This window comes from Hylobates moloch, unplaced genomic scaffold, assembly GCF_009828535.3.
Source record: "Hylobates moloch isolate HMO894 unplaced genomic scaffold, HMol_V3 SCAFFOLD_12, whole genome shotgun sequence".
Taxonomy (NCBI): domain Eukaryota; kingdom Metazoa; phylum Chordata; class Mammalia; order Primates; family Hylobatidae; genus Hylobates; species Hylobates moloch.
In genome coordinates, this window is record NW_026652287.1 from 84,994,841 (window position 1) to 85,021,345 (window position 26,505).

General features: G+C 35.1%; 1 protein-coding gene across 1 annotated transcript in view; it reads left to right on the forward strand.

The window, feature by feature from the left end:
* The window catches only part of LRRIQ1 (leucine rich repeats and IQ motif containing 1), a 199,916-nt gene that overhangs the window by 34,635 nt on the left and 138,776 nt on the right, over positions 1-26,505 (forward strand). The window contains 7 exon segments of the mRNA XM_058425629.1: positions 3,185-3,337; positions 4,672-4,822; positions 9,839-9,879; positions 9,881-10,000; positions 10,002-10,032; positions 25,481-25,674; positions 25,987-26,114. Of these exon segments, the coding sequence (XP_058281612.1) occupies positions 3,185-3,337; positions 4,672-4,822; positions 9,839-9,879; positions 9,881-10,000; positions 10,002-10,032; positions 25,481-25,674; positions 25,987-26,114 (818 nt within the window).

Consider the following 26,505-nt stretch of genomic DNA (forward strand, 5'->3'; position numbering starts at 1 on the left):
GAGAAGTTACTGCATTCTAAAATTTTATACTTTTTCAGTGTTTTTTGAAATAATAATGCTTCCAATTTTAATATAATATTTTTATAATTTAAAGTATGGTATACACAAGAATATTCCTATGAAGCTAATGATTTTTAACTTTTACTTTAAGTTCAAGGGTACAAATGCAGCTTTGTTATAAAGGTATATTGCATGATGCTGAAGTTTGGAGCATGATTGAACCTGTCACCCAGGTAGTGAGCATAGTACCCAACAGGTAGTTTTTCGACTCTTGTCCCCTTCCTTTCACCACTTCTTGTTTTCCCCAGTGTCTGTTGTTCCTATCTTTATGTCCTTGTTTACCCAATTTTTAGTTCCCACTTATAAAAGAGAATGTGTGGTATTTGGTTTTCTGTTTCTGTGTTAGTTGGCTTAGGATAATGGTTTCCACTTGCAACCATGTTGCTGCAAAAGACATGATTTCATTTTTTATGGCTATATATTTTTCCAGGCTATATATGTACTACTATTTTTTTTAAAAATCTAATCCACCATTGATGAGCATCTGGGTTGATTCCATGTCTTTGGTATTGTGAATAGTGCTGCGATGAACATACTGGTATATGTGTCTTTTTGGTAGAATGATTTATTTTTCTTTTGATATATATCCAGTAATGGGATAGGTGGGTTGAATGGTGGTTCAACTCTTAGTTCTTTGAGAAATCTCCGAACTGCTTTCCACAGTGGCTTAACTAATTTGTATCTCTACCAACAATGAACAGGTGTTCCCTTTTCTCTGTAACCTCACCAACATCTATTATTTTTTGACTTTTGAGCAAAAGCCATTCTAATTGGTGTGAGATGGTATCTCATTGTGGTTTTTATTTGCATTTCTCTGATGAGTAGTGGTGTTGAGCATTTTTTCATGTTTGTTGGCCACATGTATGTCTTCTTTCAAAACATCTGTGTTCATGTTCTTTGCCCACTTCTTCATGGGGTTATTTGCTTTTTTCTTGCTGATTTAAGTTCCTTGTAGATGCTGGATATTATATGTTTGTCCGGTGCATAGTCTACAAATTTTTTTTCCCATTCTGTACGTTGTCTGTTTACTCTTGTAATAGTTTCTCTAGCTGTGCAGGAGCTCTCTAGTTTAATTAGCCCCCACTTGTCAACTTTTGTTTTTGTTGCAGTTGCTTTTTAGGACTTAGCCATACATTATTTGCCAAAGGTGACATAAAGAAGGGTATTTCCCGTAAAAATTAATTTAAGATAGATGAAAGACTTAAATAGAAGACCTCAAACTATGAAAATCCTACAAAAGCTAATGATTTTATTTAATCTAATTTTTAACTTTTGTGGGTACATAGTAGGTATATATATTTATGGGATACATGATATATTTTGATTCAGGCATATAATGCATAATAATCACATTATGGTAGATGGGGTATCCATTATCTCAAGTATTTACCCTTTCTTTGTGTTACAAATAATCCAGTTATACTCTTACTACTTTTAAAATGTACAATAAATTATTATTGACTTTAGTCACCCTATTGTGCTATCAAATACTAGATCATATTCATTTATCTTATTATATTTTGTACCCATTCATCATCTCCACTTCCCTCAACCCCACCCCACTACCCTTCCAGCCTCTGGTAACCATCATTTGACTTTCGAATCCTATGAGTTCAATTGTTTTATTTGTAGTTCCCACAAATAAGCGAGGATATGCAAAGTTTGTCTATCTGTACCTGGTTTATTTCACTTAATGACTTCCAATTTTATCTATATTGTTGCAAATGGCAGGATCTCATTGTTTTTGATGGCTGAATAGTGCTCCATAGTGTATATGTACCACTTTTTCTCTATTCATTTCTCTGTTGATGAACACTTAGGTTGCTTCTAAATCTTGGCTATTGTGCAGAGTACTGCCATAAAAATGAGGTACAGATAACTCTTCATTATACTGATTTCGTTTCTTTTGGATATATACCTAGCAGTGGTATTGCTGGAACATATGGTAGCTCAGTTTTTTGAGGAATCTCCAAACTGTTCTCCACAGTGGCTGTGCTAATTCACATTCCCACCAACAGTGTAAGAGGGTTCCCTTTTCTCCACATCCTCTCCAGCATTTGCCTGACTTTTGCACATAAGCCATTTTAACTGGGGTGAGTTGATATCTCATCGTCGTTTTGATTTACATTTATCTGATTATCAGTGATATAAGCACCTTTTCATATGACTGTTTGCCATTTGTATATTTTCTTGAGAAATATCTATTCAGATCTTTTGCTCATTTTTAGATTGGATTATGAGACGTTTTCCTATTGAGTTGTTTGAGCTTCTTATATATTCCAGTTACTAATCCCTTGTCAGATGGATAGTTTGCAAGTATTATTCCCTTTCTGTGGATGGTCTCTCCACTTTGTTGATTGTTTCCTTTGCTGTACAGAAGCTTTTTAACTTGATGTAATTCCATTTGTCCATTTTTGCTCTGGTTGCCTGTGCTTGTAGGGTATTACTCAAGAAATATTTGCCCAGTCCTATGTCCTGGAGAGTTTCCCCAGTTAAAAAAATAAATTTTCATAGTTTGGGTTCTTAGATTTAAGTATGTTTAATCTATTTTAATTTGATTTTTGTGTGTGGTAAGAGATGGGGGTCTAGTTTCATTTTTCTGCATATGGATATCTAGTGTTTTCCAGCACCATTATTGAAGAGACTGGCCTTTCTCCAATGTATGTTCTTGGCAGCTTTGTTGAAAATGAGTTAACTGTAGATACATGAATTTGTTTTTGCATTCTCTGTGCTGTTTCATTGGTCTGTATGTCTGTTTTTATGCCAGTACCATGCTGTTTTGGTTACTATAGCTGCGTAGTATAATTTGAAGTCCATACCACTTTAAAAATAAAAAATTGGTGAAAACTCAGGGAGTGAGCTAATACATGATTATGTTGTTGCTTTTATGTATCTTACCTTTGGACTTGAATTTGTCATAGATGATTGCAATATTTTGTCCTTGTATGTGGGGAACAAAAGAGGCCAGATAGCTTAACAAATTGAATTGTTAATAAATTTAGGCTTCAACATATAGTATTACTTTTCTTAAATGAATTTTCTAAACAGTTTTGTAAGGCTAATATTGTTTATATTCAGTTTTGTTAAATAACACTATACACTCCAATTTTCTTGATTCCTCTAGGTTACAACAGTTACATTTCAAGATTTGCCAGGCTGTGGTCTCTCTACACTGGCAGAGTGTACAAATCTTCAGTTTCTATCCCTTCGACGCTGTGGATTAACTTCTTTGCACAGCCTGAGTAATTGTAAAAAACTTAAGTACATTGATGCACAGGTATGCTCTCTGCCGTACTGTTATTTATTTTATAATCAAATATAAAATGGATTTACGTTTACATTTCAGAAATGACACTTTTGAAGAAACAATTACTAAACTAACCTGTAACTCAGAGGCTGAAGAGATCAGGTGTTATGGTAAAGTTCTGAGAAGCAGAGAGGGAAGTTTATTGGATGATATGACCTAAAATGTCCTATCTCTTTTTGTAGCTAATATGGTTATTGTTTTCATTACTTTTGCTGCACAACAAATGATTATATTACTTAGTAGTTTAAACCAACAACCATCTTATTTGTTCATAGTTCTGTGGGCCATTAATTGTGACCAAACTTGGCTGGACATTTTTTCTGATTTCTATTGCATTTACTGGGTCTCTTATTTAACTGCAGTGAGATGGAAGCTAGAGCTAGAATGTCCTAAATCACTTACCTTGTATGTCTGCTGCCTTGGCAGGATTGTCTGGAAGATGGGAATCTCTCTAGTTATCTGGGGCTTCTTTCCAGGGTGCTTGTAGGGTATTACTCAAGAGCAGGATCTCAAGAGTGAGTGTTCCCAAAAGACATGCTGCGGTACGTAAGTGCTTATAAAACATCTGCTTACATCATGTTGGCTAATGTTTTATTGGCTAAGCCCTGAGGTCATGTGGAAGGGGACCATATGGATATGCGAATATTGGTTTCTGATGTGTACTGGGAGCTACCAAAGTAACAGTCTATTAAAATCTATCCTCTGGCTTATAATGATTCACATCTTTCCCATATGCAAAATACATTCATATCCCAAATACACCAAAGTATCATTAACTTAAGGCATGGGGCTCAAGCTCGAAGCACAGGCTTTTCTCATTTAAATCAGATCCAGGTGGAGATGAGGCTCACCAGGTCCAGTTCCTTGGATGCATCCACTGAGGTGAAGCCCTCTCAACTCAGATATCTGCAATCTAAAATTAAAAATTATTTACCGCCACCCCACATACAATGGTGAGACAGGGCTTGATTAACAACAATAGCCATTCTCATTCAAGATGGGAGAAACAAGAATGACAATATATTAACTTTTTAAAATTTATATTGTTTAAAATACTTGTTATACTCTGTATTTTCTGTATTTTAAAACAATAATATTTAATATATTAAAAATTAATTATTTATTAGTTTACTTAATATTTTCATCCAAATAGTATAACAGTTTGCAGGGTTATCTTAGAAGTTAAAGATTCAGATATTAATTTGGAGATCCTATCTCATCTTTCTTTCCTCTTTTTGAAAGCTTTAAATAGTTCATGAATAGGCCATTGAAATAAAACTAATTACATTTGTTATTTGCTTCAGGAAAACCGTATTGAGGCAATTGAGTGTGAAAATTTGGAAAATCTCTGTGTTGTTCTTCTTAATAAAAATCAACTGACTTCTCTTCATGGTTTGGATGGCTGTACTAATATTCAGTGTCTTGAACTGTCATATAATAAAATTACTCGAATCGGTAAGAACAATGAAATTTTAATATTTAAAGATTTATTTCTCATAATTTATTGTGTTTTATTTATTCCTTTTTAGGAGTAGGCCACCATCACAAATCTGCATATTTTATTTGTGTTATACTTTTAAAATTTAGATTAGAAAAATAAAATTACTTTTAATGTCTATAAAAGGAATATGCTCTCCCACCACTGGCAACTCTGTAGTTCTTAGCAGCACCCTAAGTTAGTATATTTACTTCTCTTTTTCTTTTCCTACAACCAATAGTGATTTGAGCTCTATGGGAATCTAACACCTTGATATTGTGCCATGATATTTTTATGGATCATCTGCTTCCCAAATGCCTTAGCAATTGTTGTAACTGTTTGCTGGTAAACCTTTTTCATCACCACTCTCATTAGCTACATACATCACTTGGACTTATCTTTCCTTCTTCAGATAAAGTTGCTAAAACCACATGAAAGATTCATCAGGCTGCATCTCCCTAAACTTCTCAGTCCCTCTGGAGCTATATCTGCATGTAACTATATTTACTTCCTTCCTGATATCTTATAATTTATATAGGTAGCAATGAAGATCTCCGTTCTTACTTAAAGACCAGTCCTTTTATTTTTTTTTACTATTATTATTATTATACTTTAAGTTTTAGGGTACATGTGCACAATGTGCAGGTTTGTTACATATGTATCCATGTGCCATGTTGGTGTGCTGCACCCATTAACTTGTCATTTAGCATTAGGTATATCGGCCAGTGCTGTCCCTCCCTCCTCCCCCCACCCCACAACAGTCCCTGGAGTGTGATGTTCCCCTTCCTGTGTCCATGTGTTCCCATTGTTCAATTCCCACCTGAGTGGGAACATGCGGTGTTTGGTTTTTTGTCCTTGCAATAGTTTACTGAGAATGATGGTTTCCAGCTTCATCCATGTCCCTATAAGGGACATGAACTCATCATTTTTTATGGCTGCATAGTATTCCATAGTGTATATGTACCACATTTTCTTAATCCAGTCTATCGTTGTTGGACATTTGGGTTGGTTCCAAGTCTTTGCTATTGTGAATAGTGCCACAATAAACATACGTGTGCATGTGTCTTTATAGCAGCATGATTTATAGTCCTTTGGGTATATACTCAGTAATGGGATGGCTGGGTCAAATGGTATTTCTAGTTCTAGATCCCTGAGGAATTGCCACACTGACTTCCACAATGGTTGAACTAGTTTATAGTCCCACCAACAGTGTAAAAGTGTTCCTATTTCTCCACATCCTCTCCAGCACCTGTTGTTTCCTGACTTTTTAATGATGGCCATTCTAACTGGTGTGAGATGGTATCTCATTGTGGTTTTGATTTGCATTTCTCTGATGGCCAGTGATGATGAGCATTTTTTCATGTGTTTTTTTGGCTGCATAAATGTCTTCTTTTGAGAAGTGTCTGTTCATGTCCTTTTCCCACTTTTTGATGGGGTTGTTTGTTTTTTTCTTGTAAATTTGTTTGAGTTCATTGTAGATTCTGGATATTAGCCCTTTGTCAGATGAGTAGGTTGCGAAAATTTTCTCCCATTTTTTAGGTTGCCTGTTCACTCTGATGGTAGTTTCTTTTGCTGTGCAGAAGCTATTTAGTTTAATTAGATCCCCTTTGTCAATTTTGGCTTTTGTTGCCATTGCTTTTGGTGTTTTAGACATGAAGTCCTTGCCCATGCATATGTCCTGAATGGTATTGCCTAGGTTTTCTTCTAGGGTTTTGATGGTTTTAGATCTAACCTGTAAGTCTTTAATCCATCTTGAATTAATTTTTGTATAAGGTGTAAGGAAGGGATCCAGTTTCAGCTTTCTACATATGGCTAGCCAGTTTTCCCAGCACCATTTATTTACTAGGGAATCCTTTTCCCATTGCTTGTTTTTCTCAGGTTTGTCAAAGATCAGATAGTTGTAGATATGTGGCATTATTTCTGAGGGCTCTGTTCTGTTCCATTGATCTTTGTCTCTGTTGTGGCACCAATCATAACATCAATAATGAGTATATATTACATTTATCTAGGTCTTTGAAGTCTCCTTAAACCTGCAGCAGTCCTCACGGCTTTTTTTTTTTTTTTTCCATTCCATTGATTTGTTGCAGAACCTGTGTGAATTGTCTTACAGAATGTCCTGCCTCAGGCTTTGTCCATTTACTTTTTTTAGTTTTAATGAAATTGTTTCATTAAGCCATGTATTTTCTATAGATTGAAGTTAGTTAAAAACGGTTTGATTAAGTTAAAAAGTAAGCTGCTTTGGCAGGAATTCTTCATAGGTGGTGTTGTGTGCTTTATATTTGATTACATCAGCAGTCATACAGTATTTGACAGTTTACTTTTAGTGATGCTACACTTGAGTGTTTGGCGTAGCTGATGATAGCCTAAACACTCCATTATAAATTCGCCATCAACCTTTCATCTAGTGTTCATCCATTGATTAATATGACCTGGATCAATTAACACAGCAGAGGATGTGATTTGTGAGTTTTCTATTTGATCATTTATTCCACAGCCTTTAAGCTGGAATTCTTTAATCAGTTAGAACTATTTTGTTATCCTGAAATGGTCTGTAGCAGAATTACAGGGCTAAATGCTTACTATTGTATTGAGAAATTCTTAAAGTCTTAGTGACCCTAGTTACTTTCAGCGGTGCCAACTTGTTTTTTGTTTGTTTGTTTAGTTTGTTTTACTACTTGTTCTACCTTTCTCTCTCTTTCTCAATGTTCGTAGGAAAATAGACATTTTTATAGCTCAGAATATTTCAGTCAGTTGCTCTGTTATTCGTTTTGATACTCTAATTATTTTGTATTGTGAACTTGAATTGAGGATAGCAAATATGCTTTAGACTTATAGCTGTATTCATTTTTTCTTCCACTATATTCCTTGGTTTATGGCAACATTAATATAACCACCTGCCATATCTTATCCATAAAATAGCTTCAAAACAACAATGCCACTATTACTATTTATAATATAACTTACTAATTTTAAGATTTATTTACCTTTTTTGTCCTTGCACTATCCCAAACAGATATGATTAAAATAGTATGTTATAAAATCATTTGAAATATTTTATCTTTGGGATGAGATTATAAATTTGATAATTTAGTTTACTAAATTAACTAATTTGATAAATTAATTCACTTTTCCCATTTGGTTGTGTTTAACTTTTATATGTAACACAGATTCATGATTCCAAAATGAAAACTACATTAAAAAAGCATACTCAAGATATTGTGCATTAGTCCCTGTCCTTTTCACTCTTCTTTCCCATTTACTTTTATATGTGGAATTTTTGTATAATATTTACATATATAATATGTAAAACATATATATGTGTGCATCTATATATATGCACATATCTAAGGAAATACATGTATGTATGCTAATCCTCTCACAAAATGTAGCATATTTTAAGTACTATTCTTTGTCATGCTTTTTTTACTTAACAACATATTATGGAATTTATAATTCTTTTTCCATAGCTACTTAATATTCTATTGTGTGAAATAACCAGAGTTTTCCTATTTTTGCCTTGCTGATGGATATTGAGTGGTTTCCAATCTTCCATATTACCATAATGAATATGACTTCTATTTAATTTCATATTTGATCAGATATATCTTTAGGTTAATTTCCTGCAATTTGTATCAATGGGTCAAAAGATATCTATAATTTTGGAAGATAGTGTCAGACTCCCTTTATATATATTTTGCCTGTTCTCATGCTGCTGATAAAGACATAGCCGAGAATGGGTGATTTATAAAGGAAAGAGGTTTAATGGACTCACAGTTACACATGGCTGGTGCCTCAAAATCATAGAGGAAGACAATGCAAGAGCAAAGGGACGTCTTACATGGCGGCAGGCCAAAGAGCTTGTGCAGGGGAACTCCCATTTATAAAACCATCAGATCTTGTGAGACTTATTCACTGGCACAAGAACAGTATGGAGGAAACTTCTCCCGTGATTCAGTTATCTCTACCTGGCCTGCCCTTGATGTGTGGGGATTATTATAATTCAAGGTGAGATTTGGGTGGGGACACAACCAAACCATATCACTGCCATTTAGTACTTTTACCACAAATGCATGATAATACTAGTTTCTTGGCTTTTTCTTTTCTGTTTATTATGCTGTTCTTTTCTATTTTGAGTTAAATATTTAATTCAATTATTTTTAATTTTTTTCAATCGTGTTGATATAAATCCTTAAATCTGTAGATTTTCCTCTGAGCAATGCTTAGTCTGTAACTTGTGACATGTAGATATTTTCATCATTTTTATAATTTTAGGGTTTTTAAAAATCTTTTACCTAAGATATAAAATTTCCATATAGAAAGGTCATTTTTTTGGTGATTCTTTTTAGTTTTATTGCTTTATAGCCAGAGAATAATTTTTGTGCTATTTCTCATTTTGGAACTTATTTTGGCTCTCTTGCTAATCTAATATGTGGTCAATTTTCGTTAATGTTTTAGATGTACTTGAAAAGGAGGCAGGGTTTTTTATTATTGGGATAAAGAGTTTATTTTGTATGTATAAGATCTACCTTACTGATAATTTTCTTAAAGGTGTTCTGTTTGCTTGATTTACTTTGGACTGAGGAAGTTGCGTGTGAATTTGCCTGTTATTGATTTGTCGTTAATCAGCCTTTTTTTTTGGTAAATCCTTTGATTTCTGTTTTGTGAAAAATGTTACTACCATGCAATTGTATAAATGCCTTATCTTTTTTGTAAATTTTAGCTTTGACTATTATGTTTTTTTCATTTTCTCTTTAATGCCTTTGAAACTAAATTCTACCTTGTCTGATATGGTTTATTTTAATTTTTGTTTGCCTACCTGCCCATCTTTTTTATTTTTAACCTTTGAATCAAGTTTAGACATTTATTTTTATACAGTATAGATTTAGGTTTTATTTTTTGCTCCAAGTGTAAATTTTTTTCTCATATAAGCTATAACCACTTGCATTTATTAATTCACCTTATATATTTGGTCTTAATTCTGTCATCCTTCTCAGGATATTCCTTCTTTCTGGAAGAAAACCTTGTTGACAATACAGGGGGTCTGCCATCACTTGGGCACGTCCACTTCTTACTTATCCCTCACACAAGTCTGGATTCCAACTGCATTATGTTGGTCCCGGATATCTATTACTTCACTTACAAAAAATTCAGATTGTTAATTTCCTTATCTCCCACTTATACTGGAATTGTAAGTTGTGTTTATTTTTTATTTTGTTACTCTTTATGGATTTCTGGAGGCGGTATGAGGAGAGTTGGATCTAGGCAGTCACCATCATCTCCTTTATTTTTTTAAATATAGGAAAAATATAGCTGTTTTCACAAACTAAGCTTTATTTTGCAAACATTTCAAGGCACACTTTTGAAAATATAACATATAATATGCTTTAATGTGTTTATTTGCCCGCGTTCTTGTGCTGCCTGCTTTGGGATTACTATGACTTCTCCCATATGGAAATGCTGATAGTTTTGACACAAATATTTTTACTTTAAAATTTTAGTTTAAAATAATTCTGTTGTTGTTGGGGTGAAGGCAAGTGCATTGATAATGTATGTTACTGTATTGGCACACACTGAAGCAAACTTTAAAAAGAAAAAAAAGGCTGTTTGTAAAAAAAGAAATGCTTGAATTCCCATTTACTTCATTTTCGTTGCCAGCAGTGCTGTACGGAATTTTTTTGGTAAGTAGTGGATTTCCTGGGATAGGATATCAGCAAGATTTATTTGAAAACTGCCATAGTATTAATTGATAATCCTGAGATATCTCTGTGCATGCAGTACAGCGCAAACAAGGTAAAAGACTTCTTTGGTGTCTGTTGGGTACAATGAAAACACTGTATTTATTGAGTGTGAGAATAGTATACATGAGAAAGTAGATTTTCTGAAGAGCAATTGGAGTCTGTTTTTCATCTTCAAGAACTGCTTAGAGATTCTGATTGAGCTAAGCGAAAAGCATACATTTTGTCTTTCAGTGATATATTGATGCTAAGAACTCTTATGAAGGGAGACAAAGATAGATTTGTGTTTGTAAGTTATTGAGTTACTATTCCATGCTATAATATTTCTTAAGGAGGTGAAATAAAATTGGAAGCAATACCACAATATTTCACATTGGTAGTTTCAGGTTTAAGTTGTTTCTAATTCTTACTGTGCTGTAGTTATCACAGTAGTTAATATGTAATGTTAACTCTATTCTTTTTATTAGAGAATATTAATGTACATATTTATTTGGTTGATACTATTTGCATTTAAGGGAATGAGAATAGTGAATGTATCAATCTTTTTAAGGCAATTTATTTGAAATTAGTTATGAATGTTTTCCATTCTAATTAAACTATGCAGTTGTAAAAATAAAAATATAATGTGAAATATTCATATCAGTTTTATTTTATTTTTTAATTTTTATTTTTGTGGGTACATAGTAGGTGTATATATTTATGGGATACATGTGATGTTTTGACATAGGCATGCAATGTGTAATAATCATATCATGGAAAATGGGGTATCTATCCCCTCAAACGTTTATCCTTTGTTTCTACAAACAAATTACAATCTTTTAGTTATATTAAAATGTACAATTATGTTATTATTAACTATCATGCTATTGTGCTATCAGATAGTAGGTCTTACTCATTCATTCTGTATTTTTTTTATATATACATTAAGCAAGCATCCCCAACTCCTCCCAGCCCCTCACTACCTTTCCCAGCTTCTGGTAACATCCTTCTACTCTCTATTTTATGACCAGTTTTAAATAAGAAAATCTTTCATGTTGTCCTTTGTTTGAAATTTACCATAAGTAAATTTAAGGCAAAATTGGTAAAACTGTGTTTTCTATATGAGATGTGGCAAAAAATATATTGAATGAATGTTGCCATATGATTGTTAAAGTTTATAAAATGGTTCATGGAAAACCTTTAGTACTTTGAGTTAGTATTTTTCAGTTAGTTTTTAAAGTAAGAATAGCCAAAGCAAATGAAAAACAGGGGATTTATAATTTAAAATCTAGTTGTCTTTATTTCTCTTATTTTATGTTGAATTTCATTGACTTTCTAGCAGAAAATTTTAAAACTAAATTAATTTTGAATAAATCCGTAGTTGAAAAAAGTTATTTTATGCATTTTATTTATATAAAAATACAATTTAGTATTATATAGTAATAGATAGCTTTCTTACCAGCAGGTATTTAAGTGCTTTATACAAATTAACTCATTTGCTTTTCACATCACTGGCGTGAGTTAGGTACTATTAAATATTTTCGGTTGGGCACAGTGGCTCACGCTTATAATCCCAGCACTTTGGGAAGCCAAAAAGGGAGGATCACTTAAGGCCAGAAGTTCAAGACCAAACTGGGCAACATAGTAGGGCCCTGCCTCTACACTTTTTTTTTTTTTTATTAGCTAGGTGTATTAGGCCATTTATGCCTTCCTATAAAGAAATACCCAAGACTAGGTAAAAGAAAAGAGATTTAATTGGCTCATGGTTCTGCAGGCTTTACAGGAAGCATGGTATTGACATCTGCTTGGCTTCTAGAGAGGCCTCAGGAAGCTTACAATCATGGCAGAAGGTGAAGCTGGCGCAGGCACGTTGCAAGGCAAAAGCAGGAGCAAGGGAGACAGAATGTGGTGGTGGTGGGGATATTGCCATATACTTTTAAATAACCAGATCTTGTGAGAACTCTATCTCCAAGACAGCACCAAGCCCTGATGGACCCGCCCCCATGATCCAAACACCTCCCACGAGGCCCCACCTCCAGCATTGAGGATTAGAATTCAACATGAGATCTGGACAGGGACAAATATCCAAACTGTATCACTGAGCATGGTGGCACGCTCCTGCATTCCCAGCTACTCGGGAGGCTGAGTTGAGAGGATCTCATGAGACTGCAGTGAGCTGTGATCATGCCACTGCACTCCAGGCTGGGTGACAAACAGAAACCTTGTCTCAAAAAAAAAAAAAAAAAAAAAAAAAAAATTCCAACCACACCAGATAAGAAAACTGAGACACAAAGAAGTAAAGTAAATTATCTAAAATTACACAGCTAGTGAATGATAGAGACAGGATTTGAAACTCAGCAGTCTATCCCTAGTGCCTAATTTTTAAATTACCCTATTCTTCTACTTTTTAAATAAATATACATTTAATAATTAAGATTACTGCTATTTTTATACTACATTAAAACTCTTTATACTGAACAAATGTAATGATTTTGACATTTTTTTCAAAATGAATTTGTTGAGTACCTATATGTATAAGCGCTTTTCCAGCACTGAAATATTTCTGGGGATGTAGCAATAAACAAAATAAATGATTATCTTGACTTTTTCCACCCAAAACAAATGACTCTCTTGACTTTAATATCATAGTAATATACATTATATATATATATATATATGGAATTGGAATAAGTTATTTCTTTTATTAAATATTGGATAAAATAAAAATAAATATAATGTTAACATGTAAGAGTAAATGATTATTTTTATATTCTTGTTCATGATATTTCTGTCTCTGTTTAGGAAAACTTTAATCTGGAAACATATTTCTTTAATTTAAGCAATATATTTGCCAATTTATAAATTTCACATCATATATTCCTAAAAATTATCATTGTAAATAGTAGAGATACTAAGAGTTTTTTTCCTACTTTATTTTCTAGATAATGTTGCTTTCTGGAAAATTGCTCACTAGTATTATAAATACGAAAGATATGGAAATAATTTAACATTTTCACATAGGCTTGATTGCTGTATCGTGGCTCATAGTGCTTGGAATAATTCTTGCTTTCAAATATTGTCTTTGAATCATTGGGAGGAAAAATAAAGTAAGAGAACTCTAGACATTTTGCTTATAAGAATCTTTTTCACTATTACCTATTCAGTGATTTTTTTTTTGGAGTCCACTAGATGGTGCTAGCTTACTTGTTAGTTTTGAAGGGCAACACAATGCTTAGTGTAAAGCTGAAAGGGATCTTAGGTATCTCACCAGTCTAGGCTGCTTAGTTTACAGATGAAAAAACACTCACATAGTTTTCATCTAACTCATGGCAGAGGTAGGGCTGGGATCCAAGTTTCCTGATTCCTGTTTCAGTATTGCTCTTTCTATACAACATGTATAATCCTGAAGTACTTTTGCACTAAGATTAAAAAATCTCAAATGCAACTTTGTATATTTGTATGTGTGAATGAAAAACCATCAGACATGGCAATCAGTGAACAGCTGAAGGAGACTGATCTCCAGTGAAAAACCTCCAGCCTAATTTAACATTTTTAGTTTTGCTGTTCCTTACAGAATTTTCTCCCCTGTGGCAGGAATGTTTTATTAGACCATTGGCTCATTTCTGTGGGAAGAATTATTTGAAATAGATATTTGTAGAAAGTATGGCCGAAAGTTAATTTTGCCATGGGCATGAGCCCTTCGAAGAGTAAACACACTTGACTTAAGTTTTGTTTTGTGAGATCTAGGAAACTTTAAAAGAGCTGTTAAAAGAATATATTTAACCAGTAAGCTAAACAATATTTAAGCAAGTCTTTATTTGTATTATATTTAAGTCCTTTGAAAAGGCTCTTTAATATTTTTGTGGCTATTGTTTGTTTTATTTTGAATGGGGCAGGGGAAGAAATATTGGATATTTTATCTGGGAAAGAATAATTTTCTTAGAGGTGTTAAGGAATTAATGGTATCCTAAGATAGGACTTGCTGTAAGTTTATTTTACTCAGTTGTCAGCCTTTATTTGACAGTAAAGAATTTGTAAAATTAGGACAGGCATGGTGGCTTACACCTGTAATCACAGCACTTTGGGAGGCCAAGCTGGGAAGATTGCTTGAGCTCACGAGTTCGAGACCAGCCTGGGCAACACAGTGAGACCTCATTTCTACTAAAAAAATAAAAATAAAAATAAAAAAATAAGCCAGGTGGGGTGGTGCATGCTTGTGGCTCCAGCTATTTGGGAGGCTGAGATGGGAGGATCACTTGAGCTTGGGGGATCAAGGCTGTAGTAAGCTGAGATCACACCAGTGCACTCCAACCTGGGCACCAGAACGAGACGCTGTCTCAAAAAAAAAAAAAAAATTAAGATTAAAGACAAAGGGTAGCAACCTACTCTAACTTCATTTACATCTAGAACCCTCCCACCCCTTCCATCCAAGTGCATTTATGGAATCGATTACTGTTTAATCAGTTATGAATAGAGTTTTTGGAATGTATATTAATATTCTGTTTCTCCTTTAAAGTTTGACTCAAAATTCAGCCCTCTCTGAAGCCTTATTTGGTCACCACAAATTTATAAACTCCTTGTTTTATTAAGAATAATTATTGGGAAATAATAATAGCTATCATTTTTAGTAGCTATCATGTGAAAATCCTATATAATATTATTTTTAATCCTCATAATGAGGTGAAGTTACCCTCACTCTATAAATATAAAAGCTAAAGCTCAGAGAAGTTAAGTTACTTGTCTACCTTCAAATAGCTAGTTCGGGAGTAGGCCTGTTTTTTACAACTCAGGACGGCCTACTTCAGAACCTACATATTTTTGTTGTGCCACCTGCCTGTTGATTAAATGTGGTACTGATAATATTAGCAATGACTCTCATGATTATTGTAGTTCAATCTTTTTATTCTTATATATTTTTTACTTTAAATGTTTTTGAGGGCATGCTATTTGGTGCCTGCAAATTTATGACTGTTATGTGTTTCTGTTAAATTGACCAGTTTCATCATTTTAAAATGTCGCTTTTCATAGGTAGTAAAGCTTTCTGCTTTAGTCTTCTGTGTCTTCTATAATTAAATGAGCTTTATTTTAGATGCAGGACCGTTTCACATTCTCAAAAATTATTGAGCACCTCTCTCAAATAACTTATTTGTATGGGTTATGTCTAGCAATATTGCCAAGTAGTCAAAAAAAACAAAATTTTTACGTTTTATTAATTCATTTAGAATTTCAAATAATAAAAACTTTGGATTCACAAAAATTTTATAAATGTTAATTCTATTTTCTAAACAAAGAGTTATAGTGAGAAGAAGGGTGTTGTTACACATTTTTGTAAATCTCTTTAATGTCTAACTTAACACAAGACATCTGGCTTCTCATATTTGCCTCTGCAGTCAATTTGCTGTAATATCACAAGTCATGTAGCCTCTGGAAAACTCCACTATACTCTCTTGACCAAATGAGAGTGGAAAACCAAATAGCATTTTGGAATTATTATGAAAGCACTACTGACCTTACAGAACCTTTAAAAGCATCTCTGGGAGGTCTCTGGACCACACTTTGAGAACCACTGGTTTAGTGTTCACATGATGTATCTTTTCCTTTTTTTTTTTTTTTTTTGAGATGGAGTCTCGCTCTGTCGTGGCTCACTGCAAGCTCCGCCTCCCAGGTTCAAGCAATTCTCTTGCCTCAGCCTCTGGGGTAGATGGGATTACAGGCGCTCACCACCATGCCCGGCTAATTTTTTGTATTTTTAGTAGAGATGGGGTTTCACCATGTTGGCCAGGCTGGTCTCAAACTCCTGACCTCGGGATCCACCTGCCTCCACCTCCCAAAGTGCTGGGATTACAGGTGTAAGAGCCGCCACCATGCCCAGCCTCTATCTTTTTACTTAAAATATATCTACAAATTTTGTTTCCAGCTTGTCTCTTTTTTGTAACATGAAAATTTGTTGATTTTGTTATTGCTTTATCTGGACTGGCTTACAAACTCTAGCTTTGATTTGTAGCCATTAGTCCTTAGCAATTAATTAGTTATATCATTAATTTCATATAATCATTTATGTATTTGAGATTAAACCATCTTACTATTTTTTATTCTATTCATTCTGCCTGCTTTTTTTCTTTTTGCCCTTATTTATTGGGTTAGTTTGTTCTTGGTATTCTAGTTCCTGTAGGCGTGATGTTAAATTGTTAATTTGAGATTTTTCTAACTTCTTGATGTAGGCATTTAGTGCTATAAACTTTCCTCTTAACACTGTTGTAGCTGTTTCCCAGAGATTTTGGTATATTGTGTATCCTTTTTCATTTATTTCAAATAATTTGTAAATTTCTGCCTTAATTTTGTTGTTTAACCAAAAGGCATTCAGAAGCCAGTTGATTTCCATGTAGTTGTGTGGGTTCTGAGAGACCATCTTGGTGTTGATTTGTATTTTTATGCTACTGTGGTCTGAAAGTATGATTGGTATGATTCCTGTGTATTTTAATTCATTCAGATGCACTTTAGGCTGAGTATGAATTTGACCTTAGCATGTGTTCTGTGTGTAGATGAGAAGAATGTATATTCTGTGGTTTATGGGTAGAGCATTCTGTAGATACCTATTAGTTCCAGTTGCTGAAGTGTCAAATTTAAGTCTAGAATTTCTTTGTTGGTTTTCTGCTTAAATGATGATCTGTCTAATGCTATCCATGGGAAGTTGAAGTCCTCCATGATTACTGTGTGGCTAAGTCTTTTTGTAGGTCTAGAAGTACTCTTTTTATTAATTTAGGAGCTCCAATGTTGGGTCTGTATGTGTTTAGGGTAATTATGTCATCTTGTTGGATTAAACCCTTTATCATTATGCAATGCCCTTCTTTGTCCTTTTGAACTGTTGTTGGTTTAAAGCATAGTTTATCTGATATGTGTATAGCAACTCCTGCTCTTCTATGTTTTCTCTTGCATGATAGACCTTTCTTGAACCCTTTACTTTGAGCCTATATGTTTTGTTAAATGTGAGATAGACCTCTTGAAGACAACAGATAGATGGGTCTTGTTTTTTATTCGGCTTCTCAATTTGTGCCTTTTAAGGGGGCATTGTATTAGTTTATTCTCACACTGCTATAAAGAACAACCTGAGACTGGGTAATATATAAAGAAATGAGGTTTAATTGACTCAGTATTCTGCATGCTTAACAGGAAGCATGACTGGGAGGCCCCAGGAAACTTACAATCATGACAGAAGCTGAAGGGGAAACAAGCACCTTCTTCACATGGTGGCAGGAGAGAGAGAGATAGCAGGGGTGAACTGCAACACACTTTTAAACCATCAGATCTCGTAACAGCTCAATCATTACCATGAGAACTGCATGGCAATATCTGCCCCCTGATTCAATACCTCCCACCAAGGTTCCTCCCACAACATTGGGAATTACATATTAATATAAGATTTGGGTGGGGGCACAGTGAAACCATGTAACTCTGGCATCTCCCAAATTCCATCTCCTCACATTTTAAAACACATTCATGCCTTCCCAACAACCCCCAAAGTCCTACTCATTCCAGTATTAACCAAAAAGTTCAAGAACAAAATCTCATCTGAGACAAAGCACATCTCTGCCTATGAGCCTGTAAAATAAAAAACAAGTTAGTTACATAGAATATACAAGAGAGGTACAGGCATTGGGTAAATGCTCCCATTCCAAAAGGGAAAATTGGCCAAAACAAAGGGTCTACAGGCCGCATGCAAGTCTGAAATCCAATAGGGCAGTCATTAAACTTTAAAGTTTAATATTATCTTCTTTGACTCCATGTCTCACATCCAGGTCATGCTGATGTAAGTTGACTCCCATGGCCTTGGGAGGCTTCACCCCTGTGGCTTTGCAGGTTATCCATCTGAGACCACTTCAGGCTGGACTTCCTTGTCCATATCACTGTTAGCAATTTGGTCAAAGCAATTCAAAAAGTCTCTAGGAAGACATCTTCCTGTCTTCTTCTGAGCCTTCCAAACGGTTCCAAACTCTGCCCATTACCCAGTTCCAAAGTTGCATCCACATTTTTGGATATCTTTATAACAGTACCCCACTCCTGGTACCAATTGTCTGTATTAGTTCATTCTGACATTGCTGTAAATAACTACCTGAGACTGGGAAATTTATGAAGAAAAGAGTTTTAATTTACTCACAGTTCTGCAGACTTAACAGGAAACATGACTGAGAGCCCTCAGGACACTTAAAATCATGGTGGAAGGCAAACAGAAAGAAAACACCTTTTTTACATAATGGCAAAAGAAAGAGAGATAATGGGGGGGGAACTGCCACACGCTTTTAAACCATCAGATCTCATGAGAACTCACTATCACAAGAACAGCATGGGGGAAATACATCCCCATGAACCAGTCATCTCCCACCAGGTTCTTCCCCCAACATTGGGAATTAATGACTGATATGGTTTGGCTGTGTGTCCCCACCAAAATCTCAATTCAACATATAAGTCATTAGTTCTGTTTACATTCAAGGTTTGTGTTGATATGTAAAGTTTTGACCCTATTGTGAAGTTTCCTTAAAGCATCTGTGGTTACTTTTATGTAGTTCCCTTAAAGCACCTGTGGGCTATATACTTAGCTGTGATTTGGTGGTAGCAGTTATCATTCTTTCATCTCCATGTTTATATTTCCCTTAAGGATCTCTTGTAAGGCTGGTCTAGTGATAGTGAATTTCCTTAACATTTGTTTGTCAGAAAGAAATTTTATTTCTTCTTTGCTTATAAAGCTTATTTTGGCAGGATATGAAATTCTTGGTTGATGTTTCTTTTCTTTGAGAATGCTGAAAATAGTCCCCTAATCTCTTCTGGTTTGTATGGTTTCTGCTAAGATATCTGCTGTTAGTCTGATAGGGTTTCCTTTGTATGTGACCTGACTATTTTTTAGCAGATGCATTTAAGTTTCTTTCTTTGGTGTTGACCTTAATTTTTGACTATATGCCTTGGTGATATTTATTTTGTATATTATCTGGCAGTTGTCCTCTGGATTTCTTGGATCCAGATGTCTACCTCTCTAGCAAGACTAGGGAGATTTTCTTGAATTATTTCCTTAAATATATTTTCTAGGTTGTTTTCTTTTTCCATTTCTCTCCCTGGAATGCCAATAATTCATAGGTTTGTTAGCTTTACATAATAACATATTTCCTGGAGACTTTGTTCATTTTTAAATTTCTTTTTCCTTTATTTTTTTCTTACTGTGTTAGTTCAAATAACTGGTCTTCAAGCTCTGAAATTCTTTTTTGTCTTTGGTCTACTCTATTGATAAAGCTTTCAATTGTATTTTGAAAATCCTTAAGGCAATTTTTCAGTTCCATTATCTCTGATTGATTTGTTTTTACAATTTTTATATCTGCCTTCATTTTCTGTATTGCTTTAGATGTTTCTTTGCGTTGATTCTCAAACTTAACTTGGATCACATTGGACTTCCCTGCAATCCAAGCTTTGAAATATCCATCTGTTATCTCTGAGCCTCCACTTTGTCTAAGAACCATTGCTGACAAGCCATAGTGATACTTTGATAGTATAACAATATTCAGATTTTTAATGGTGGCTGATATAGTTTGGCTGTTTCCCCACTAAAATCTCATCTTGAATTGTAGTTTCTTTAATCCCCACATATCATGGGAGGGACCTGGTGGGAGGTAATTGAATCATGGAGGCAGTTACTTCCATGCTGTTCTCATGATAGTGAATGAGTTCTCATGAGAGCTAATGGTTTTATAATGTTTTTTTCCCCTTTTGCTCATCATATCTCCTTCCTGTCACCATGCGAAGAAGGACATGTTTGCTTCCCTTTCCACCATTATTTTGTGAGACCTCCACAGCCCTGAACAAATGTGAATCAATTAAACCTCTTTCCTTTATAAATTACCCGGTCTCACACAGTTCTTTGTAGCAGTGTGAGAATGGAATAATACAGTAAATTTGTTCTGATAGAGTTGTGCGCTGCTATAAGGATACCCAAAAATGTGGAAGCAACTTCAGAACTGGGTAACAGGCAGATGTTGAAACAGTTTCGAGCACTCCGAAGAAGAAAGGAAAATGTAGGAATGTGTGAAACTTCCTAGAGACTTGGAGGGATCCAGAAGACAGGAAGATGTGGAAAAGTTTGGAACTTCCTAGAGACTTGTTAAACAGCTTTCACGAGCATGCTTATAGTGATATGCACAATGAAGTCCAGGCTGAAGTAGTCTCAGATGGGATGAGAAACATTTTGGGAACTGGAGCAAAGGTGAGTCTTGCTGTGTTTTTGCAAAGAGACTGACAGCTTTTTCCCCCTGCCCTAGAGATCTGTGGAACTTTGAACTTCAGAGAGATAATTTGGGTTATCTGGTAGAAGTAATTTCTAAGTGGCAAAGCATTCAAGAGAAAGCAGAGAATAAAAGTTTGGAAAATGTGCATCCTGAAGATGGGATATAAAAGAAAAATCCATTTTCTGGGGAGAAATTTAAGCTGGTTGAAGAAATTTGCATAATTAACGAGGAGCTGAATGTTAGTTACCAATTCAATAGGGAAAATATCTCCAGGGCATGCGAGAGGTCTTCAAGGGAGCCCTTCCTATCGCAGGCCTGGAGGCCTCAAAGGGAAAAGTGGTTTTGTGGGCCAGGCCCAGGGCCTTACTGCTGTGTGCAGACTCGGGACTTGGTACCCTGTGTCCCAGGCATGGCTAAAAGGGGCCAACATACGGCTCAAGCTGTTGTTTCAGAGTGCAAGTCCCCAGCCTTGGTGGCTTACATGTGGTGTTGGGCCTGCAGTTGCTTCAGAGTGCAAGCCCCCAGCCTTGGTGGCTTACAGATGGTGTTGGGCCTGCAGTTGCACAGAAGCCATGAATTGAGGTCTGGGAACATCCACTTAGATTTCAGAGGATGTATGGAAATGCCTAGATATCCAAGCAGAAGTTTGCTGCAGGGGTGGAGCTCTCATGGAGAACCTTTGCTATGGCAGTCCAGAGGGACATGTTGGGTTGGATTTCCCACACAGATTCCCCACTGAGGCACTGCCTAGTGGAGCTGTGAGAAGAGGGCCACCATCTTCCAGAGCCAAGAATTATAGATCCACAGAAAGCTTACACTGTATGCCTTGAGAAGCCACAGTCACTCAAAGCCAACCTCTGAATACAGCTGTGAAGGAGGCTGTACCCTGCAAAGCCACAAGGGTGAAGCTGCTTAAGGCTGTGGGAGCCCACGTCTTGCATCAGCATGACCTGTATGTGAGACATGGAATCAAAAGAGATCATTTTGGAACTTTAAGGTTTAATGACAGTGCTATTGGATTTCAAACTTGCATGGGGTCTCTAGCCCCTTTGTTTTGGCCAATTTCTCCCATTTGGAATAAGTGTATTTACCCAATGCCTGTACCCCCATTGTATCTAGGAAGTAGCTAACTTGCTTTCAGTTTTACAGACTAATAGGTGGAAGAGACTTGCTTTGCCTCAGATGAGACTTTGGACTTGGAGTTTTAGGTTAATGCTGGAGTGAACTAAGACTTTGGGGGCTGTTGGAAAGGCATGACTGTATTTTGAAATGTGAGGACATGAGGTTTGGGAGGGGCCAGGGGCATAATGATATGGTTTGACTGCGTCCCTACGCAAATTTCATCTTGAATTGTAGTTCCCATAATCTGCACATGTTGTAGGAGGGACTCGGTGGAAGATAATTGAATCGTGGTGGTTACCTTCATGCTGTTCTCGTGATAGTGAGTGAGTTCTTAATGAGATCTGATGGTTTTATTAGGGGCTTTTCCCCTTTTGCTCGACACGTCTTCTTCCTGTTGCCATGTAAAGAAGGGTGTGTTTGCTTCCCCTTCTGCCATGATTATAAGTTTCCTGAGGCCTCCCCAGCCCTGTGGAACTGTGAGTCAATTAAGCTTCTTTTCTTTATAAATTACTCAGTCTCAGGTAGTTCTTTATCACAGTGTAAAAACGGACTAATAGTGGCAGAATTCTTACACTGTTTTTTTTCTCATATTGAGAGGGTTGTGTTTTGTAGGACCTTTTGGATTTGCTTCTATAGTCCTATGCACTCTGTGGGAAGGTTTTGTATTGGGATGCTCAGTTTAACCTGCAAACCAGTAGGTGGTGTTTGCAGGTAAGAGCCAGCTGCCACACAAACAGGTGTGTATGACCCTTATCTGTGTTTACCGTGAGCTACTCTCTATTGTTTCAGTTGAAGGGCTGGGTAGTTGGGTGTCTGATCTCCTGAGCTTCCTATTCCAGGGGGGTGTGGGGACACAGCTGGTCAAAGCTGGAGGCCCTGGCTTGTTCATGAATATACCTATGACAAGCACAAGCACCGGCTGTAATGAAGGTGGCTGGGAGGAATTCCTGCTGAAGTGAACTGAGGTCTCTGTGGAGAGATAAGGGAGAGTCACTGGCTTTTCTTCCTAGATAGATGGGGGATATGATCTCTTTTCCTATCACACCCTGATTCCAAGGCTTGAGAATTCTAATTCTGATGACATTGTAGCCTATCTCTGTCCCATAATGTGGTTGAGTGTCATGAGAAATGTCTGATTTGCAACTCTTCGTTGGTGTGGTTTCAGGGCATAACCTCATCACTCAGCCTGATACAGACAGCGTCATGGCTCACCTGTTCTCCAGTGTGTCAGCCTTCTGCTTCTTGTAAAGTGAGGGCTCTACCTTTGAGCCCATGCCGGTGGGTGTTGGTTGTGGTGGTCTTAACTGGTTGGGTTGCCCTGACATCAGACCCTGGGGGTAGTGGTCAGGTGCCAGAGGAGTTGGACTGGGCTAAGCAGTTCACCCATTCACAAGCCTCTAGATAGCCCACTGAACAATGAGTCCTGAAGGGGCGTATGAGTCCTGAAGGGGCTGTACTGGAGTCAGCCTAGCACAGACTTCAGATACTAATAGATAACAATTTTCTCTAAGTTGTAATTGTTATTTTACATTGTAGGAACATATCAGTACATAAATCATAGATTAAAAACTTAAAAATGCGAGAGTACAGCCTGAATTTGGATTTCAGTTTGTCTTTTCTTCTACGAGCCTATGATGTATTTTCATGCTTTTTTGATATTACATGATTTATTTCTCATTATAAGAGAATTTACTTTTTGCATAAAAGTTTTTTATAAGAAATAATATTTATAACATTAAGTTGCTATATTTGACTCAAACTATTACAGATACTGTAATTTTGAAATTTATTTAAGATATATCTTGAAATATATCTCTATGAAACATTTTTATAGTACACTAATTATTGCATTATCTGAATTTTTAAATATATGCTGAATTAAGTTTTCTTATAAGATTTCATTAATATTAATTGATTCTTTTATTTCTTCATCTCATAAAAAGTAGACTGTTCACCCTTTCTTTTTGTGAATTTATACATAATCAAAATAACAAGTCTTGGGTTAGATATTCTAAATTCCCCCAGGATAAATGTATTTCATAAATTCCAGGTATCAATTTTTATACATAATATATATTTTAAAAATTATGTATTTAAACGTATTATCAAATAACCTTTTTGATTTAAAAAACTCATGTTTATGTCAGCATTTAATTGAAAAAAAAAAAACAATTTTCTAGGAGTATAACAAGAAAATCAGAATGAATCACAGTTCTCCAAAATGCAACCTCAGGGACTCCTGTGTATACAGTTCTCACTAAAGACATTCTGCTTACTAATGCTTACTTAAGACCTTAAACTTTACTTCCAGTTTCTAGAATTGCTTATTTTATTTTATTTGTATTTATTTATTTATTTATTTTTAGGACTGCACCCATGATATGGTGCCTATAGTTCTTTATTTTATTTTATTTATTATACTTTAAGTTCTAGAGTACATGTGCACAACGTGCAGGTTTGTTACACATGTATACATGTACCATGTTGGTGTGCTGCACCCATTAACTCATCATTAACATTAGTTATATCTCCAGTGCTATCCCTCCCCCCTCACCCCACCCTATGACAGGCCCCAGTGTGTGATGTTCCCCACCCTGTGTCCAAGTGTTCTCATTGTTCAATTCCAACCTATGAGTGAGAACATGTGGTGTTTGGTTTTCTGTCCTTGCGATAGTTTGCTCAAAATGATGGTTTCCAGCTTCATCCATGTCCCTACAAAGGACATGAACTCATCCTTTTTTATGGCTACATAATTTTAACTAACAGAGTAACACCTACAGAAAACAATGCATAGTCTAGTATCTAATTTAAAGAACATTTTCTAGATTTTTAATATCTTCCTTGAAACTTTACAGACTTCCTCAGCGTCTTTTTCTCATGCTAACTCCTGATGGCTGATTTAAGCAACCTTCTCAGTTTTTTCCTTATGACCGCTGAGTTACAGTTTCTAAGGCTCATCTAATATTTTGTAGATAGTATCATACTGATTTTAAGTTTATCTGGTCAAAGAAGAGGTCCCTCACTACAATATTGAAATACCTGAAGAATATGCTACCAATTCATTGGTTCTGATGATTGTACATACTTCATTTGGGAATCTAAGGTAGATATTCAAATGGTAGGAGAATGACTTTCTAATACTATACATGCAACCTGAAGCAAGGATTCAAAGTTCAAAGGCTCTGGAATGAGTTAAAAACTATTCTTTTAAGAAAAAAGTCCTTATATCTCTCCCTTGTTTTATTCTTATTTGAATATAAAGCATTCATTCCCAGTGTATGCCTTTTAGTACTGTGTACAATTTTTAATTGATAGATAATTATGCCATTCAAAAATATGTCACCCAGATGCCAGTTTAAATAATAACACAGTTTACAAGATATGTTTCATCAGGAATTTGGACTAAGTCCTCACTGGTAATTAATGATAGTGAGAAATACAAAGGTGCAATTATTTAGAAAAAAAAAAATGGAAACTTCTTCTAGAGTCTGGAAGACAGAATGACACAGGTGATCTTATAACTTTTTTCTTCTAGGTGGTTTAGAATCTTTGAAAAATCTTCAACAACTAATTTTGGATCACAATCAGTTAATTAGTACAAAAGGTCTTTGTGATACACCTACCATTGTATACCTAGATTGCTCCCATAATCATCTTACTGATGTAGAGGGTGTTGAAAATTGTGGATTGCTCCAAATATTGAAGTTACAGGGAAATTATCTGAGTGAGGTAATTGCTTTGAATTAATTGATTTCTGTGATAAAGCAACACTTTTCTTTTGATAGAAATACCAATCACATTTTAAAAGCAATTTTGAATATTTTGTTCATTTTTCACCATGAAGTAACCTTTATCAAGAATATTAAATATTATACAGTTAATTAATAGAAATTTTATTCATATTTAAAAAGTCATACTTTATGATATGCATTTTATCAGAATCTATTTGTTGTTAGTCTTGGAAGGTTGTATATTTTTTAATTAGGCTAAATGATAAAATATTTTGCTTAATATAAACTAATGAACCAAATTTAAATATAGCTTCCATCCTTGGAGAATCTTGTTTTACTAAGAGAATTGCACTTGGATGATAACAGCATTTCAACTGTGGAAGCATTTTCTTCATACTGGCTGCCTTTACTACAAAATATTACTATCTCTCAAAACAGGTAAAAGCATACTTAAGAAATAAATTCAGTGAATGATTGTTTAAAATAAATATGTGATGTTCATAAACTACCATAAAAGTTAGATTTCTCTAATAATTCAATGAGATTGCATCAAAATAAATTAGTATTAAATTATAAAGATAACATTATAGAATTTTTAAAAAATAAAATGAATTACTGGCATACCCTAAAATTTTAGTAGAATTTTAATTGTCCATTTATCTTTCTAATTTTATTTCTTCTCAAAGATGCACTTGTATAAATCTCTCAAGGAAGATTTGTTTATGTTTATAAGGAGCATAGTCCTTGGAAAATACAGGAGGTAGTTAATTTAATTCAGAAGGATCTCATTCTCTCAAATGGTACTTATTAAGTCCTGGAAGGACAATTT